General features: G+C 41.2%; 1 protein-coding gene and 1 non-coding gene across 2 annotated transcripts in view; both read right to left on the reverse strand.

Annotated features, from left to right (window-relative positions):
* The window catches only part of PTCD3 (pentatricopeptide repeat domain 3), a 30,079-nt gene continuing 17,621 nt past the window's right edge, over positions 1 to 12,458 (reverse strand). The window contains 15 exon segments of the mRNA XM_025868259.2: positions 1 to 656; positions 900 to 1,058; positions 1,674 to 1,715; positions 3,268 to 3,416; positions 3,908 to 3,993; positions 4,828 to 4,918; positions 5,012 to 5,090; positions 6,009 to 6,115; positions 6,959 to 6,987; positions 7,292 to 7,381; positions 9,466 to 9,516; positions 10,198 to 10,342; positions 11,029 to 11,114; positions 11,608 to 11,668; positions 12,061 to 12,148. Coding sequence (XP_025724044.2) covers positions 578 to 656; positions 900 to 1,058; positions 1,674 to 1,715; positions 3,268 to 3,416; positions 3,908 to 3,993; positions 4,828 to 4,918; positions 5,012 to 5,090; positions 6,009 to 6,115; positions 6,959 to 6,987; positions 7,292 to 7,381; positions 9,466 to 9,516; positions 10,198 to 10,342; positions 11,029 to 11,114; positions 11,608 to 11,668; positions 12,061 to 12,148 — 1,342 coding nt within the window. The 3' untranslated portion in view covers positions 1 to 577.
* LOC112821333 (small nucleolar RNA SNORD94) lies at positions 2,111 to 2,248 on the reverse strand. Its single transcript, XR_003207403.1, has one exon. It is a non-coding gene; the product is annotated as a small nucleolar RNA SNORD94 (small nucleolar RNA).

Here is a 12,458-nt window from a genome sequence, read left to right on the forward strand (position 1 = left end):
TGCACCTTAACTACAGTGTTTATTTACAGCCTTCATTATCCCATTCGTGCAGCCCAAACACTATGCATCTTAGAAATGATTAAACGACAATGGCAAATTTCTCACCTCTAAAATATCCCTTAAATTGGGCTACTGATCCGGTATCAGTGGAGATGTATGTATTCCAAACCTCCTTTAGCCACCTTCTCGAAGACTGAGGAAGCACCAGCATCACAGCATCAGGCCACAAAGGCCAAGTCCCTGACGGGAGGACAAACCACACTGGACAGCAGTGTGAAGTCCGCTGAACAAACACTGCTCATGCGCAGAGCTTATGCCGAAGCCAGGAGCTGCATCCTCACCGTGTGTGTCCACAGAAATGAAAATGGTAGTGCTGCTTCTGTTTAAATGGTCAACCCTGAATGGGTGGCTTAGGAAGTATCAAATTAGGAATTTAAATAGTCCATGCTGTACCTATTGTTCTTTGAAGTTCAAGTCTGAATTATTTTCTTCACAAGATGCTTGAACAGAGATGTCAGTTCTCAAGTTTAAGTACAACAGCTATGCTAGGCCACAGCTGCTCCTGATTCGCCCACTTTTATTTGCCTTCATTGCTGTCGCTGTCACTGCCGCTGTCGCTATCACTGGTCAGTGAGGTGAGGTTTCCCAGGGCTTCCCTGTAAGGAAAATAAACTAGAGGGTTACACTGCATTTTAGGCTTGGGGGAGGGGACTCTGCAGCTGCACTAAGCTCTAATGAAAAGGGAAGTTTCCAAGAGCCAAATCTACAGGCTCTGAAAATGAAATAAACAGCGATCGCATCCTGGTGTTTTGCAAGGAAAAAAGTTCAGGAGGAAGAAAGCTATAAACATTGAATGGGTAGATGGACAAATCGTCTGCTCCATCTGATGCAGGACTCACTTCTGTTCCTGGCTGATTACAAAGTCAGCCATCACTCTCTGGGTGAGGCCTTCGCAAACAGGCAAGCTGAAGGCACTTGCAAGCTTCACTATCTCAATGGCCTGGGCAGGGCTGTTGGATGCTTTTGCACTGTCCATAAACTCATTCAACAACTCATTTCTGTAAAAGAAAGGCAAAATGTCAACATTCCCCAACTAAACCCCTGAGCCCCCTCACAGATTTATAGGCAAAGTAAAACCTAGCATTCTATAAAGTTGAGTCATGAAATCCACAACAGTAGCTTTGGAGGTAAACTTACATGAAGACTTTTAAGATTTTAAAAGATTTATCAGAGAGAGAGGGGCAGCATGAGTGGGGGGAGGGGCAGAGGGAGAAGCAGACTTCCAATGAGAAGCCAGACATGAGGCTCCACCCCAGCACCCCAGGACCATGACCTGAGCCAAAGGCAGACACTTAACCAACTGAGCCACTCAGGCACTGCCACAGAGACTAAAGGGCCAAAGATACAATGAACATTGATCCATTATGCCTTCATTAAGGATCTGTTGTTCAGTGTATGCCCAGTGTGTTGCAATCAACAAGCACAGATTAAAAACAGTGCTTGCTTCAGGATGCCCTAGATGGTGGAAGCAATTGTCCACTTGCTTGAGCAGAAGAATGCTCAATCACTGTGACTGAGGTATGTGAAGAAATTCCAATCATCCCATGGTAAGAGTTAAGACCATGCAGCTAATTCCAAGATGTACCCAGGGAGGCTTTTTAACTTCAACTTACCCAGGGATCTTATTATGCTTCTTGAAAAGCCCCAACATTTTCCTGTTCAAGATGAGATATGAGAAAGATTACAAGTATAAACAGCACAGAAGTGAGCAGATGATCACAGCTGTTCTCCCACTGCAAGTTCCTGAAGACACAGGTCTGTGAGCTGCACTGGCTCCCAGCCCTGTTCACATCTAAAGCACCTTGGGTGCTTCAACTCCCTCCCAAACTTCACAAATGTACATTTCAAGTTTCACAGGCAAGTCTGATTCGTTGCCAGTGTTGAGAATTACTGGGGGGGTATATCCTCTTCTTGAGAATCACTTCGGTCCTCCCAGGGACAGAATGCACCCTGTGGGCAGCAGAAAGAGAGGGATGCAATAGAGTGCGATCTCTTTCCTCTCTTACGATCCCAGAACGGGATCAGTGTCCTAGAATTACACTGTGAAGAGCAGGCTCAGATTTAAGGCATGAGTCTCATGTAAGTGCTCACCAGCAGCCTGCCACATGCAAGACAAAGGTGAAACACAGACATTCAGCTCCCATGATTCAGCTGAGGTCCGTACCCCTGCGCCAATCATCACAGCCTGATTCGTAACAAGTGTGTGTCAACCTGAGTTCTGAGTGAACAAATTCGAGCATCAAAGGTCTGTCACTAGCAGTGTAGCAGGCCATGTGTGTGATTTACACTCCTAAGACCAGTTTAGGCAGCAAAGCCTTCATTCACCAGCTTTTCCTAAAGACAGTGAACAGCCACATTTTGGGCGGACAACCCTATGTTCAAGTTACTTTCTTGTGTTGAAAAAGCCATATACAAGTACCCCACTTACTGAACAAAAGCACCTAACGAGGACTACTCCTACAAAGTATTCTTTTGTTGTCTTCTCTGCTTTTGGAAAAAGGAATGCATGTAAAATGTCCATTCACAAACACTAAGAATTAGTATGTGAAGGAAGTGCTGATGAAAACACCTGATAGGTATATGGTGACACAAACCAAAGATGGTTCTAGTCAAGGCCATTTTTATATTTTTATTTTTTAAATGTTATTTATTTGACAGAGACACACACGGAGGGAACACAAGCAGGGGGAGTGGGAGAGGGAGAAGCAGGCTCCCCGCCGAGCAGGGAGCCCGATGTGGGGCTCCATGATCCTGGGATCATGACCTGAGCCTAAGGCAGACGCTTAATGACTGAGCCACCCAGGCACCCCTAGTCAAGGCCATTTTTAAATGTCAGTTTCCAAGTGCACAGCCTGCACTTGAAATACTTGGATAAGCCAAATGCCCAAGGCATTTTCAAAAATAAGATTCTTTGATCATTCTATTTAAGTGGACAGGACAAGTGACTACTTGCCCATGGATACAGAAAACAGGCGAGAAATAGAGAATTAGCCCTTATTAAGCTGTGTCCTCTCTTAAATACAATGTATATACTATACTGGTCTTCCAAAAGTTTCCTTTTCAGTTGGTATTTGCAGTCCCAGAGAAAACTCATTTTTCTGACTACACATCTAATAGTCAAATCAGAAAATTCTAGTGACCAGGGAAAATGTTCTCTGAGATCCAAGTACAAATGCTTCTAATTCACACTTGTGGTTTTGTACTCACCAGGCTTCCTGCATTCTCCCAGCCCTTAAAAAGAGGACAGCTATATAGTTCAGGCAGTTGGCTGGCCACTCAGGAGCAATCTGTCTGGCATCCTGGCTCTCGTAAGTGGATTTGATATCTGCAGCACAGTCAGCAAACGCCACCTGAAGCTGAGAGGCCCTGAAGAGTCAGCAGAACCGCCTAGCTGGTTTTAGGAGAATCTAAGTTCAGAAGACTCCACAAAAGCGGTGGCATTTTTGAGCTATGCATTTTACCATTTGAACCCATCACATGTATAGTACACAAGCAATAAAAAAGAACGTACCCCGCCCTGCTCTGGGGTCAATAATTTGAATATTGGCCACATCCTTCAAAAATACATTAAGAGTTTTCTTTTTAGATGGGAATTTTTTCAAAAAGCTACTACTGTCAAGACAGTTTTGGACTGGAGGAATGAAAGTGACTTCAGAAATGGGATTCTGCTAATGGCTGGGTATGTTTAGATGCAGAATTTAAATCTAGGTTTAGGGAGAATTGTCCGTAACATCTCCCTAGATGAAACCAAGGAACTTACCCTTACAAGGTCCACAATGTTAGAGAACATACTGGTTAGTGCACACGTAATCCCTGTAACATAACTTGAATCTGGATATAACCCTACCTCTGGTGGGTGCTGATCCCTTGCCATGAGCATCAGAATCTCTTCTTTCAGGTCATTGCGGAAAATGTGACCATATTCTTTACTATCTTGAAACAGAAAAAGAACATAGTGAGAGGTGATCACTGTCATGTAAAACCAAAACTCTCCAGCTGACCTCTGTCCACTGTCACAGTTCTTGGTGGGTACAAGTCAGGTGCTGACACTATTCCAGGTCTCCAGGAAACCGGCAGGATAATTCACGGTAAGAATGGATGAAGGAGCGACGGAAGGCGGCAACCTGCTCCCGGTCAAGTGACTACTCTGGAGCAGCTACCAGCTCCATATGGCAAGACACTGTATTACAGCACCTCGTAATTGTCAACCATCTCTGATGTAACAATCACTAGAGCAATCTTGTGAAATAGGTCAGGGTTACGGTCCCAGTGTTCAGACATGGAAACCTGAAGCTGACAGAAAACTCAAGTTGTGATCACCATCACCTAGTAGCAGAGACACAGCATCTTCTGCAGCCAATTTTATACCCAGAAATGCACAATCATGCCGATTTCTTAGAAACATATCACTGACTGGTTAACAACTGAGTCACAATGATGCAGCAGGGTACAGATGAATAACAAAGGCTTTGTGAATGGAGACCTGAATTTTGATTTAGGGTGTGCCATGTAATTAGCACTGGTCTTCCCTTTGTCGTGTCACACAACAAATGCACACCTTTTCCTGTCACAAAGGAACTTATTTAGGTCACTTTCAATGCATTTTTACTCATGCAATATTATACACAATGTGAGCCAGCAACCATAAAGCAGACCTTAACTAATATATTCAATTTAGTGAAAAAAATGGAAATTTCCATCCCTAACATTAATCAAAATGTAGGGCAATGGAGTGAGATGGGCCTGGACATACAAGCTGGAACCAACCTTTCCAAATTTGAGGAATCATTTCTAGCCGGTTGGCCACATCCAATGCTTGGAGAAGGTCTATCAAAGTTTGGGAATGAGGAAAGAATACCTGATTAAGAGAAACACAAATACACTTTTAAAGTATTAGTCAGCAAAGATACCCACAAGCATATCTACAATGAGAGGTTATGACTCATCTTACTGAGGGTATCAGGTCCTTGTACCACTGTAACGTGACATCAATTTGTTCCATTAGACAAAGCAAACTGAAGAACTTGGAACTGTAGTGGAGAGAAAAGGTAGGTTTAGTCTCAGATCCCTAACAATAGAATGATTAAATTACAGCACAGCTACAGGATATGCTACACAGAATTTAAAATCAATTTATAAGTTACAAACAATATCAAGTTACATGGGCCAATGCTTGACTCAGGAGGTGCTATGTTCTCTGGACTTCCCAATTAATATCTTCTATCCTCAGCTGGCCATTCATGACTGCCTCCTCATGCTCTCAGCTCATTGTGAGCCAACAGTTGAGTATCACATCCATTTTAAAAGCATGCAATGTGAAGCAAGAATATGGGCACACAGAAGACAGTCATCACATGCCTATTAACAGGCTGCCTCAAGTTCCTGTTCTTATCTACCTGAAATCAAACTCATTTGAGGAGTCTCTTTGGCCTTTAAAAACAAGAGGCTGGGGCGCCTGGGTGTCTCGGTTAAGCGTCTTCCTTTGGCTTGGGTCATGATCTCAGGGTCCTGGGATTGAGCCATGCATTGGGCTCCCTGCTCACCAGGAAGCCTGCTGCTCTCCCTCCCTTTGCCCCTCCTCCACCCCTTCTCTAATAAATAAAATCTTAAAAAAAAATTAAAAGAAGAGGCTGTGTTGAACTTGTTAGGGACCTACCCTACTATACATTCAAAAATATAAAATAGGGCCTAGAGAAAAAAGATATGTATATTTAAAGCATTACAAAGAAAAATAGTCTAAAAGATACAGAGCAGACATCTCAGTCTGGCAAATCAGTTTACCACTGCTTGAATTTCCAAGTGCTTAATTAACATGTACTGTAAGTTGGGGGCATGGTGCCTGCAGAGGTGACACAGGAGGGCTACCAAGAGTCTCCCACTTAACAGAACTAATGGTTGTTTAAAGAAGCTCTAATAATGCAAAAGGATGTTATTTCCAACACACTTACTAATAGAAGTTACGCCGATGATCTGGTCCAATGAATTTCCAGTTGTCTCCAGTGTTTAAAAGGCCATGTACTTGATAAGCAAGTTCTAGATCTCTGAGAAATGAGCACTGAAAATTTGCAAACAGTAAGCATCACTCAGATTTATCAGCCAAACAGTGGCTCATTACATTAAAAAGAGTTACTTGTGGAAATATTCATGCTGATTCAATGTATTACTGGTTGACAGCAAATGAGTTATAAGATTGAGGGGGGAAAAAAAAGGCAAACCTCAAGTTATGTGAAATTTAAAATAAAATGATTTTGATCTAGTGATTGTACCTTTAGAAATCAATCCTATGAAAACACCTGGTCAAAGACAGATGGAATGCTCATTTCGGCATCACTATATTTGCAAAAAACCCCATGAACTAACTCCAAAACACACTCACAGAAGAGGTAAGTAAATTGTAGTCCCTCCCTCCTATGAAATACTATATTGTGGTCAACAAACAAAATATAACGGAAATGTGTCTGGTTGTGTGTGTTTGAATACCTAGAGGAAAAAACATGCAAGGATACACACTGAACTTTCGGAAAGCAATTATCCTTAGGGAATAGGGTATGCTAATCCATCCTGAAACTGCCTAAAACTTCTTCTGATCAACACAAAATGAAAAACCAAAATTCAAAACAACCATTATCAATTTAAAAAGTCAAAATTAGGTAAACATGAAATACTCTGAAACCTTATCTGAACAAAGGTGTGAAAAAAGAAAATGTGTACAATAAATAAAGGCAGGGATGCTATGTGAATTAATATAAAATTTAAGAGAAAAAAAATTTGGACCAAAGACATAAAAGAGAAAGTGAAAGAATCAGGGAAGACCCCCAACCCCACACGAGTTACAGATGAATTTAAGTGGATAAAAGGAAAAAAGAAAAACAAAAGTTAAACAAGAAACAGTACTTACAGCTCTCATGGCTGACTGAAAAAACATATCTGAAAATCAAAGTTCACAAAGTCTTGGTTACAATGGATAAAATTTATTTTCAAGTGAGCAGCATTAATAAAAATCCTAAAAATAAAACTTAATAAAACTGTTAATGTGTAAGTTAAGCCTAAAGGAATAAAAACTCTAGGAGAGGAAGCATAGAGCAATGCTTCACACGTATTTTGGCTTCTTCAGAATAATCACCGTTAAGACAACTAAGCTAAATTAAACCCTGTCCTATCATAAGGTCTCTAATAACTGGCAATCAGGAAAGCAGGCTCTTTGTTGCACACAAGCAATTTCTGTGCATACCGTCATCTGGGTCCCTTGGAGAAAATTTCTGTCCTGTTAATTCGTTCATAATGTCATAGATTATGAGGGATGATCCTTTTGAAGGGTTTTCTGCAGAACGAAAAAGCAATTAGGCTTTATAAGGAGTCCCATCTGTACCCCCACCAACCACATAGAACGCAGTTCAAGGGGCCACACCTCCCCTCCCCCTGCAGCAGACTGCCTGGCATACAGCCAGCAGAGCGTATGCTTGTTGAAGGAGCAGATGCACACACTACAGAGGGGAACTCTCCATATGATCTTGGACAGTTCCAGCTCTTTGTCTATGTGCTCCCAGCACACTTTCCCTTCCTCTTTTATCTTGTCTCAAGCTTGACTTTTACCGAAGTGGGAGACACACACAACCTCACCAAATCTGCATACTTAGAAAAACAAACTTTTTTTGCTAGTAATCATTTGTGTTACGTACAATCAGGATGAAAAGGCCAAGAAAAAACTGCAGAATTAGTGGATTTAGGAAATCCTCTTAAAATCACATGAACTGAGTACTAATAGGTATAAAATGCACCTACACAATTCCCAACACATCACCTTATTCATACAAGCTGTTCCCTACCTTATCCTCACACAAGTGATAATGTAATATTAATGACGGTACAGATGTATTTCTACAATTTCCTCAAGCATGTTTCCATTTGCTGGCATTTCTAATCATTTTATTAATTATGTAATAATTTACATTTTTCTTTCTTTCTTTAGGCTTTCTCCTTTGAGTAAATACCTGTAAGTCGTTACTGCAGGGAGCCAGTTTACCTACGTGTAAGGCAAACGGACACTTCTCCTCTGAGTCTGTCCCCATGTTCCCGAGTGTTACTTAGGAAGCAGGACGCAACTGAACCAAAGTGATAATTGATGGTAGAGAAAAATGCAACAGGCTTTGGGGTCAGAAACACTAGTTTCACTAAAACGTCGTCAAGGTTGAGTAAAATTTTAGAAGATAATTATTGTGGAAACTGTTTACCTGTTTTCAAGATAAAGTCTGTTACCTCTTCCCCCCACCGCCACTCTAAAAAATAAAAATCCTCCCCATAGGTGAGGATGTGGATTTTGTAAAATTAGTCCACCAAAATAGAGATAATCAAGTTCTTCTGTTTTATATATATAAAGTCTACCACAAGAAAAAAGGACTGGAGCAGTCATTTCTGAACCCAGGGGTTCTTTCTCAGGTTGGGGCAAATGGCTAAAAACTGACAGACTAGGGAGTGCCTACTGCATGCCTTCCGAGCAGAGACAAGACACTGGGCATAGTTCATTTCATCATTACGGCCCTACGGTATTCACTCAGGTAGGGCATCCAGTCCCTTCTGGCACAACTGGTAAATGACGGAGGTGAAATTTCAGCTCTGGTGTGCCTTGCTCTGGAGTCCGTTCAACAGAGCACAGCTCCTACAGGAAGTGGCTGACCTAAAGCAGGTGACAAATGGAGCCAAAAGGTTCTCCTACAAGGCTTCAAAATAAGGTCAAGGTTACTGTCCAACAAGTCCCTGTACAAATGGGAATGTTCTCTTGCTGCGTCACTGCATACAGCAGCCGGCGGCCACACATGGGTACCCAGCACTAATTCGATGAACAAATCTTCAATGTCGTTTAACTTTCATTAAAGAGGCATGTGTGCCTAACAGCTATTTGCCTGAAAAGCACAGCTCTGGAGGGGGGCAAAAGAACTCCAGACTAACATACCTTCTGACCATTTGTTTTTTTTTAAAAGTCCTTTTATTTTTAATTTTTTTAGATTTTTATTTATTTATTTGAGAGCGAGAGAGACAGAGATAGTGAGAAGATAGCCTGAGCTGGGAGGAGAGGAGGAAGCAGGCTTCCCGCCAAGCAGGGAGCCCGATGCGGGGCTCAATCCCAGGACCCTGGGACCATGACCTGAGCCGAAGGCAGACACTTAACCGACTGAGCCACCCAGGTGCCCCACCTTCGTACCATTTGTAATTGTACACCAACCCTGTTACTACCTTTAATGGCCCTGTCCCCTCCAGCTGGAATAACTTTTTGCTCAGGCTATAGGAATGTTAATTTGCATTCTCTATTCTTAAATCGTATGCAGTGAAAGAGGCCTGTAACAATCACATAAACATAAGAGAATGTGTCAGCTTTCTATATAAATTAATACATAACGTCATACATACCATGGTGATAAAACAGCTGAATAATATAGTGGTATGTTGCAAGCGAGGGTTCTAAATTACCAGGTTGACAGAAAAAAATAAGAAATAAGTCAAACACAGCTGTCCAAAAATACAGTTTACTGAGGCACACTAAACTAAAAACACACTGACCTTGGTATTTAAGTAAAAGATGATACATTTCTATTCCTCTGAACAAAGACCTATCGTAGCTCATTTTAATTAATGTTAAGTGGAAAGGGATCGTAAACACTCTTAGAAAGCCTTGACATATCATTAGTAAATGTTATAGCTAATGCACTTGTACTGTAATTCTTCATTCAAGAACACTAAAGCATACTGAAGTGAACTGAGGCCCAAACAACCTTTAATTACAGAAAACTATACAACACAGTAGCACATTTAGGTTCAAATAGCTAATTATGCTAGCAAATGTCATGGGATTTAAAACTATTTAATTCTTAAGTGAACAGTTATCCCAAAAATCCATAGAAAAGTACCTAAAATATTAAAAGAACATTGTAATTTGCTATAAAGAGCATGAAGATAAAGGAGCTCCCACCATTACTAAATACTTGTAATGAAGTGTGCCAAATGGTGGAATCGAAGTTCTCAATAGGTTATATAAACAGCAAAAAGTTTACCATCTCTTTTCTCCCTGTCTGCATCTAAGACTTCTGGCCAGCACTGGCTCAGCCTCCAGGGAGGGACATGAGGGACATGACACATACTCACCTATTCCGATGGCTTTCATTTCACGAAAGGTCTGTAAGGCTGGCAATCTTCCAAATACATGAAATCTCCGGAGGCATTTCAGAATGGTATTAAATGTCTGTAGATTTGGTTTCACCTTCTGTGCAGCCATTTGTTTTAGCAGCTCCTAGTTGAGTCAAAAGCGTAAGTCTCATTTATCCCTGGGTAAGTAATTTGTCCAATTAACTAATATTACACACTAAAAAAGAATTTGCCTCTCTGGCTGAGTCTAACATTACTAAATATATCCCTAATTTAAGAATTATCTATTAGCAGGACCAGTGACTTTGCCTTTTAGAGAAGTTACCCCATTCAGTCACCCCACCTCACTTGATCAAGGTGTCCCAACTGTCTTTGCCCCGCCTACTAAAGCAAAAGAACAGACTAGAATAAACTGGAGTGTTTTCCTGTAAAATGAGCAGCAGTATGGTATAAAGACGCATAGACCGTATGGTGTAAAAACATAAAAACATTTCTATTCCTAAGTTATTTAAATCCAATGAATATAATTTTTCAAACTTACCTGATAAAAATGTTTCAGTTAATACACATTTTTGTAATTAAAAAACTATGATGAGAAATAAAGCAACTGAGGTCTTTCTGAACTCTGGGTCAGTTAACATTTCTTCTCACATGTCAGACACAGCTACTTAAAACTACAAGGTTGCTGGGAGGATGTAAACACAACCGCTGAGCGCCCAGCGTTGTTGTACCTGCCTTGAAAATGTGCAAAATATGCTCTCTCCACCCCCTTTATTTCTAGGAAAAGGTATTTTAGGCCCAGCACAAGATAAAATGAGGGTTCCTCCTTACCAGTATATTATTCCATTTGTCCTCCAATTTCTTATTCACACTCAATGCTGTTGCTTCAATCAATGCGTTGAAGGTGTACACATCAGCTGTAAACAAAAAATCTGGGTTGAAGTTTAACCCCTAAATGCCTCAGTTTAAGGCAAAGAAGTAATACACATGTGGCTCCTAGCTCACTTACCATGTGCCCACAACACTAGACAATCACCCCCTGCTCTGGATCTCTCCTCCTGCTTCTATATATGCCAATGAATACCAATGCTACATGAAAAGGTAAAAACTGAGCTCGTAATTGAGGCAAGATCCAAATATTTTGCGGATTCAAAGATGTTACAGATTTTTTTTTTTTTTAAGATTTATTTATTTGTCAGAGAGAGACAGAGATACCACAGCAGGGGGAGCGGCAGGCAGAGGGAGAAGCAGGCTCCCCACTGAGCAGGGAGCCCGATGTGGGACTTGATCCCAGGACCCAGGATCATGACCTCAGCTGAAGGCAGATGCTCAACCAACTAAGCCACCCAGGCATCCCAGATATTACAGATTCTTAAGGAAAGAAAAGGAATTCTCCACAAACACACTTACCATGGAGTCTGTTGTTTAATAATTCAGTGTACAAGTTTAATGCCTGCACAGGAGCTCGGTGCTAGGACAGAGAAAGCATAAACATTAAGCAACCTCTAACATGTTGACTTAAGAAATACTTGCACATTGACTATTTTAGGGTTTGAGAATACAGCAGTAAACAAAACAGACAAGGTCCTGGTTCTCATGAAGTTTATAATCCACTGCTGTGGAAATTTTGCCTCCCAGGTGACATGTGGTAACTCCTGGTGATATTTCTAGTTGTCACAACTGAGGGCTGGGGAGGATGTAGTACTGATATGCAGTGGGTAGAGAACAGGGAGCTTCTAAACACTCTATGTTGCACTGGAGAGCCCCTACGACAAATTATCTGGCCCAGCTGTCAATAATTCTGAGGGTGAAAAATCCTGATTTAGTGGAAATTAAAGATAAAAATAGAAAAATAAATGTTACCTTCACCATTCCCCGGATCATTGTGCAGTAGGAGTGTGAGTTTTTCTCTGGCATTAGAGCGAAGATTCTCTCAGCATTGTTTTTTGCCCTAGACACAGGAAGAGTAAATTAACCAGGGGAAACACAAAAAACCAATAGTTATCACAATCTCTTGTGAGTTCAAAATGTTCCAAGCACTGTGCCAAGCACTTCATACACACAATTCCTACCATCCAGACAGAGAGAGAGAGAGAGAGAGAGAGAGAGACATGGTTATCATTCTGAAAAATGGGAAAAACTGAGGCTCAAAAACCTCAAGTGGTCTGCATCTTGGCGGTTAAATGACAGAACCAGGACTGAAAATTTTTACAAAAAATATATACTCACAATACTAACAAAAAGCAAAGTGTACAGAGGGT

Source organism: Callorhinus ursinus, unplaced genomic scaffold (genome assembly GCF_003265705.2).
Source record: "Callorhinus ursinus isolate GAN/ISIS: 27379988/994484 unplaced genomic scaffold, GSC_fseal_2.0 scaffold10, whole genome shotgun sequence".
Taxonomy (NCBI): Eukaryota; Metazoa; Chordata; class Mammalia; order Carnivora; family Otariidae; genus Callorhinus; species Callorhinus ursinus.